Source organism: Hoplias malabaricus, chromosome 13 (genome assembly GCF_029633855.1).
Source record: "Hoplias malabaricus isolate fHopMal1 chromosome 13, fHopMal1.hap1, whole genome shotgun sequence".
In the NCBI taxonomy this organism is placed as follows: domain Eukaryota; kingdom Metazoa; phylum Chordata; class Actinopteri; order Characiformes; family Erythrinidae; genus Hoplias; species Hoplias malabaricus.
The window spans coordinates 8,004,214-8,011,818 of record NC_089812.1 but is presented as its reverse complement, the minus strand read 5'-3'; the positions used below and the strand labels follow the sequence as shown (position 1 = coordinate 8,011,818).

At 42.9% G+C, this 7,605-nt stretch overlaps 1 gene segment (V, D, J or C); it reads left to right on the top strand.

Moving 5' to 3' along the window:
• Positions 1-487: 487 nt before the first annotated feature.
• LOC136665265 (Ig heavy chain V region 6.96-like) lies at positions 488-817 on the top strand. The segment is given in 1 exon segment: positions 488-817. A coding segment is annotated over 1 exon segment (330 nt).
• Positions 818-7,605: the final 6,788 nt, after the last annotated feature.

Below are 7,605 nucleotides of genomic sequence, written 5' to 3'. Positions count from 1 at the left end.
AAAAAAGACATTGACACTCAAGACTGTGACTTTCCTGAAAGCTCTTATTTCCCATAAATGTTCTGATCTGAACTATACATAATATTTAATGCTTCTATCCAAGAGAGGGAAAAAAAAACAATTTTCGCTTCATATCCAAACAAATTCACAGCTAGGTGGGCAAATTCAGCCATGATAAATCAAGCACTATTGGTCTGAAAGGACATGGAGCTCTTATGAAGCTCCTTATGCCCAATAAAAATATAGACAAAAGAAGAACATTTCCATTCAACAATGTATCTACTGGTCAGAATCATTGACTGTCTCAAGAACTGTAGTCTAAAAAACAAAGATTTTATGCTCAATAAAGTGGGGGACATTGTGTATCATTTGTATCGACACGTCATGAAGTTTTGGTGCGGTCTAAACAACAACTGACATGTTCTAGTTCTGTAAAGTAACTGGACGGTGAGAAACACAGGGACGTTCTGTTGCTTTATTAATTGATATGTTGTTTATTTTAGAGTGTTGGGGTCAAACGCTGATCCAGTCTGAAGCCGTGGTCATTTCTCCTGGAGGGTCTCATAAACTGACCTGTACAGCATCTGGACTGGACTTTGATGGCTACTGGATGTACTGGATTAGACAGGCTCCTGGAAAAGGCTTGGAATGGGTCGCAACTATAACGGGTGACAGCAGCAGCAAGTACTACTCTCAATCTGTTCAAGGAAGAGTCACCATCTCCAGAGACAACAGTAAAGACCAGCTGTATCTGGAGATGACGAGTGTGAAGGACACTGACACGGCGGTGTATTACTGTGCTCGAGAACCACACTGACACAAGAGCTTACAGCGCTGTACAAGAACCCCTGCAGTGTGAAGGATGAAGGAGATGTAGTTCCTTCTATTTTTGTGACTCTAATTAATAACACTGTCATTTCAGTTTTTCAGCGACTAAAACTATCTCCATATATTGTTGATATATTGTTCATTTCCGAATACATACACTTCATCAGTTACAGCAGAATAAGCTACAACAGAGTCTACTAAAGAGTCTTAGACGTTGCTTCAGCATTTCTGAACTTTTTCTCAGATCTGAAGTGAGACTGGAGCTGGATTTTCTCCTCTCTCTCAGAGTGTAAACCCTTAAGTGTTGTTTATCTGTTGGGGACAGTTTTTGGTGAGACACCTGATCTCGTTCAGTTGTTATGAGCCCCATTTTCTCTTTCTGTCTTGAACACTGCACTTTTTACTGGACATTAAGTAAGTAACAGGTGAGTGGTGGTGTTTTCTCAGTGCTGTAGAGGTGCAGTTTGTAATTTTGAATCTTGTTATATATTTGTTCATCTGATTTTGTGTAAATTAATCTTATAATTTTTCATGCACTTCTATGAGCCACTGAACCTGATGATACTGGGAAAAGCTATGTGTTTACAAACATTTCACACCCTCCATTTTGCCTCTCCCTGGTGAAATAACAGTTTCAGACAGAGAGGAAGTGCTCAGTATCAGCCTCTAGGGGGCAGCTGTGCTTCATTCATACATCCATCCATCCATTATCTGTACCGCTTATCCAGTTCAGGGTCGCTGTGTGTCCAGAGCCTACCTGGAATCATTGGGCGCAAGGCAAGAATACACCCTGGATGGGGCGCCAATCCTTCACAGGGCAACACAGACTCACACATTCACTCACACACTCACACCTATGGACACTTTTTGAGTCGCCAATCCACCTACCAGTGTCTGTTTTTGGACTGTGGGAGGAAACCGGAGCACCCGGAGGAAACCCACGCAGACACGGGGAGAACACTACAACTCCTGCAGCTGTGCTTTACTGTAAAAATTCACCTTAAAGGCTAAGCACCAGCTATATGAAAGTATCAGATAAATAAAAACTGTGGAATTTGAGTACCTAACTGGAATTATTAGGCGTAAGGAGGGAGCCAGTCCTTCACAGGGCAACACAGACACACACACACTTTCACTCACACCTACGGACACTTTTGAGTCACCAATCCACCTAACAACGTGTGTTTTTGGACTGTGGGAGGAAACCTGAGCACCCAGAGGAAACCCACCCGGACACAGGGAGAACACACCAACGCCTCACAGACAGTCACCCGGAGCGGGAATTGAACCCACAACAAAATCGATGTACCTAAAGAAGATGTAATTAATTAAGCAATATATATATTCCCCAAATTTGAATATCTCATTTCAATAGTAATAGTAATATCATGCTGGTTGAGTGAAGGACACATTGGGGATGGAGGCATACGCAGAAGTGGACATTTAGTAACAAAGACACACACAGACACTGGAACACATCACTTTAACAAGCAACAATGAACGACAAATTCTAAGAATATAAAGGGAGTTTAACCGCCCCCCAAACCCCTGACAAGTAACTTCCCTAAGTTACCCAAAGAAAATCATTCACATTACACCACACACCCTGGCTTTTCAACTTCATTCATTCATTCATTATCTGTAACCGCTTATCCATTTCAGGGTCGCGGTGGGTCCAGAGCCTACCTGGAATTATTAGGCGCAAGGCGGAAATACACCCTGGAGGGGACGCCAGTCATTCACAGGGCAACACAGACACATAGAGGGTAACACAGACCTACGGACACTTTGGAGTCACCAATCCACCTACCAACGTGTGTTTTTGGACTGTGGGAGGAAACCGGAGCACCCGGAGGAAACCCACGCGGACACAAGGAGAACACACCAACTCCTCACAGACAGTCACCCGGAGTGGGAATCGAACCCACAACCTCCTGGCCCCTGGAGCTGTGTGACTGCGACACTACCTGCTGCGCCACCGTGCCACCCTTTTCAACTTCATGCTGGTAATAATTTGGATAGATACCAAAGGTGTCTGGTATGTCCATAAACACTCTGAAAGGTTGATTAATCAGACCTCAGTACAGGTTCCTCCACTAGTCCATTTCAGATGCCCAGAGACATGGAGAGTTCTGTGTCTTCCAACATGCACTGTACCATATTAACGCATATTTGAACATGCAGCAATAAACAATTATTACTCACAATACATTATTGAAGCATTCCAGAGAACATTCTGGAATTTTAATGCAGTGTGGTCTGAGGGATGGAAGGCCACAGGAAATTAGTGGTGTTTTTCTGTGCTTTTCACAAACAGATTTTTCCAGACATGATGATATGCACAACAGAGGGCAAAACACATGAGACTCTTGCAGTGTCTTGTTTAGGATGCAGTGCTTAAGCTTGAGGTTTATTTGCAGATTACTTTTTGATAGATACTTACCACTACAGCCTTTGTTGGAGGCCTCTTCCATCCCCAGATATTCTCATTATGAGATCACATCTGGTCCCATGAAACCATGCCCAATGTCCAATATGTCTGTCAGAACTGTAAAACATCATTTCAGAGCTCAGGTATGATGTATAACGTGATGTAAGTTACAGGTGTGATGTATTAGATTTGTAAAGGAAGCTTGCAGTGATAAATACAGTGCTGTGAAATCTCTGCTCCCCCCTGGTCCAAATTTTCAGAAAATCCACAAAACAATTATTTAGTATGAGCTTTTGCATATTTTTGCCTGTGAAGGAGGGGCTTATTGAAAGTGTTCTTGAATACAAATACATCCACCGCACCCCAGGGTCAGAGGGAAGTGGTGATCTAATCCTGTGGTCCTCAGTTTGTATGAAATCATGAGCGTCCTCAAAGGCATTATTCTCATCTCTGCATGTTTCATAGGTGAGGAGAATGAGCACCGATTGAACATGATTCTGGATTTTCTGATCTGTGAATTATTAATACGTCTTATTCCTGCAGGTGTGAGTGGTCAGACACTGACCGAGTCTGAGCCGGTGGTCATAAGTCCTGGAGGGTCTCACACACTGACCTGTACTGGCTCTGGATTCACATTCAGTGACTATTGGATGAGCTGGATCAGACATGCTTCTGGGAAAGCACCGGAATGGATTACAAACATTGCTGCTTCTAATAGCATTGAATTTTCCTCAGCACTGAAAGGACGATTCAGCATCTCCAGAGACAACAGCAAAAGTCAAATCTACCTTCATTTAAACAGTCTGAGGAGTGAGGACACTGCTGTTTATTACTGTGCTCGATAGCCACAGTGACACTGGTCCTTATTGTGTTGGACAAAAACTCCCCAGCTGTGTTTATTATCGTTCTACAGCTCTGTGTCACAATCTGAGAGCACACTGCCTTCCTTTAACAGACAACATGGCCATTCAGTACAGAGTTATTCCACACTCAAGAACACACCACACTCCTCACAGTTGGTGACTTGAGGATTCAACCCATTTAGGAACACTACTTTTAAACATCCGGATTGTTCACTGATTCATTCTCACTCATAGTCCTTACATTATTCAAAAGAGAAGATGTTTTTCAGCATCTTACAATGTTCCTATTCTCAGAAATGAGGATTGTAGTACACCTCAAACAAGTGTGTATTTGATATAATGCTGTATGTACAGTGTTGTTTTGCATGATTGAGGATGCAGTGTCTATTTCAGCCGCTAGAGGGAAACCACCTATAACTTTATACGGCATGAAGGGTTTCTTTCCTGCAGTTGTGTTTGTGAAAAACTGACCCAGGGTCAGAAAAACCCAGGGTCAGACCAACTATGTTTTGTTGATGTGTTTCATTTCCAGTCATTCAGACATTTTCCTTCATATGCAAATCACCCCTGACTCTCCTCATAAGAGCAGTGTGTCTCTCTGCAGCAGCGTCCATCCTCTAATCACAGCACAAACATGTTGTGTTCAGTTTCTCTGCTGCTGCTGACCGCTACCTCGCGTGAGTCTTTCAGCTCAAGCCCCACTTCACTTCGTCTGATTCACTGCTTCAAACGTACTCAGATCTTTCTTCTTCTGATCTTTCCACAGGTGTGTTCTGTGCTACTGAGATGATCCAGCCGGACTCAGTGGTCATCAGACCAGCAGAGACTCTGACCATCAACTGTAAAATTACTGGAGCTTCTATCACTGACAGCAGCAGTCATTTTGGAACAGCTTGGATCCGACAACCTGCAGGAAAAGCTTTAGAATGGATCAACCTCATTTATCATGATGGGGGTGTAGCTGCTAAGGATTCACTGAAAAACAAGTTCTCCGTCTCTCGAGACACGTCCAGCAACACAGTAACTCTCCAAGGAAAGAATCTGGAGCCTGGAGACACAGCTGTGTATTACTGCACTCGATACACACACTGATACACAAAGGCCACAGTGCTGTACAATAACTACTCACCTACACTCCACACCATGAAGAAGTGTGAACAGTGCTTGAAGTGTACTGGAAGTGGTCGCCAATACTCCCCTATGTCACACACACACACACACACACACACACTGGGTTTAACTTCATGGCAGTAAAAGTTTGGATGCATGTTGTATTTTATCCAGAAAACCACTGATGTCCATTATTTACAGATCCACTCTGAAAGGTTGGTTAATCGGACCCCAGTATATGTTCCAACACATGAGTCCATTTCAAATGAGCTCCAGGCCAGAGTGGTTAGTCATTGTGACCTTTGGCTTCCACCGTGCATACTACAGTCTTAACTTGCATTTGAACACAGCAATGTAAATATGGTAACTGTATTAATGATAAAGCAGTGGTGTCTGATGATTGGAATGTCACACAAACACAGTGTTTAACTGTTTAAGGACACTTTCCCTATTCAGTAACAAAATAATGACACATCTACACTCATCAAGATCCTGCCTTTCCTGAATGCTCTTATTTCCCATAGATGTTCTGATCTGGTGACGGTACCGCACTGTACAAGAACCCCTGCAGTGTGGAGGATGAAGGAGATGTAGTTTCTTCCATTTCTGTGTCTCTAATTAATAGCACTGTCATTTCAATGTTTCAGCCACCAAAGTTAACTCCATATATTGTTGATATATTGTTAATTTTAAAATACATACACTTCATCAGTTACAGCAGAACAAGCTACAACAGAGTCTACCAACTTTTTCTCAGATCTGAAGTGAGACTGGAGCTGGATTTTCTCCTCTCTCTCGGAGTGTAAAGCCTTAAGTGCTGTTTATCAGTTGGGGACAATTGATCTTGTTCAGTTGTTATGAGCCCCGTTTTCCTCAAAAACTGCGCTTTTTACTTGGAGCGGTGGTGCTTTATCAGTGCTGCAAATGTGTAGTGTGAATGTGTAAATGAATCTTATTATTTTCAATGATGCAATTCTATGAGCCACTGAACCTGATGATACTGGGAAGAGCTTTGTGTTTACAAACATTTCACACCCTCCATTTTACCTCTCCCTGGTGAAATAACACACACCGAGTTTCAGGCAGAAGTGAAGTGCTCAGAATCGGCCTCTAGGGGGCATCTGTGCTTTACTGTAAAAGTTCACCTTCAAAATCATTCAATACAGACAAAACAATGAGACCCACAAAAAGTAATGATGGGATGCTGTAAATCACACTCACCAACAAGGACCAATAAACCTGTTCCAACTTTTTCTGCAGCTTAAGTGTTCAGTTCACACTCTGTTAATGAAACTTCTGATGTAGAGTTAGGTCTAGGGTTACTGTGATCACTAGTGTGTACTAGCTACACATTCTGTCTGAACACTAAGCACTTTTGTGAGTTGCTCTGGACAAGAGCGTCTTCTAAATGATGTAAATGTAAATGTAGTTTTGAGTTAAGGGTTGGGTTAAGGTTAATAAAAGCATTGCAAAATCCGCCCATTGGTTAATACTCGCCCAGTCACATGATGCCTCTGAGCAGGGAGAATGAAGAGTAGCATCACCTTGCTCCAACACGTGAAACTCCACTGATTCTTTTCAGACTGCCGCTAGCAACGTCATTGAGGCTCAACACACTTGAAGGTGAACACTGCCTGACGACTTAGTTACATCAGCAAACAGATGATTTTTAGAGGGCGGGGCATGCAAATTAAACCTTTCCTCTATAAACACAGACTCTCACCGCATTATTCTCACCAGGGTTTGACATTTCAGGAGCAGCCATGAGCCCGAGACGCATGTTCCAGCTGATTTCCACATTAATGACTATAATCAGTGAGTAGACTCAGCTGTCGATCTGTTACTGATGTCCTGTGTGTGTTTACAGCAGACGGCTGTGTGTTTGTGTTTAAACTGGAATGATGAGCTGAGTGTATTTTGACAGGTTGTGGATGTCAGACACTGACCGAGTCCGAGCCAGTGGTCATTAAACCTGGAAACTCTCATACACTCACCTGCACCTTCTCTGGGATTGATGTTGGTGATGCAGATATATCCTGGATTAGACAGGCTCCTGGAAAAGCCTTAGAATGGATCTCTCACATTTCTGCTCCAAGTGGTGGCAATAAACTATACTCTGAGTCTGTTAAGGGAAGATTCACCACCTCCAGAGACAACAGTAAGATGCAGGTGTATCTGCAGATGAACCAACTGAAGACTGAAGACACGGCGGTTTTTTACTGCGCACGAAGACCACACTGATACAAAACATTACAGCACTGTACAAAAACATACCTCACTTACAGAGTCCAGACCTCCACACACACCTCATACACATGGTTTACAGCTCCCTCATGAACCAGAATGTCCTCATTGATGAAAACAGACTCCTAA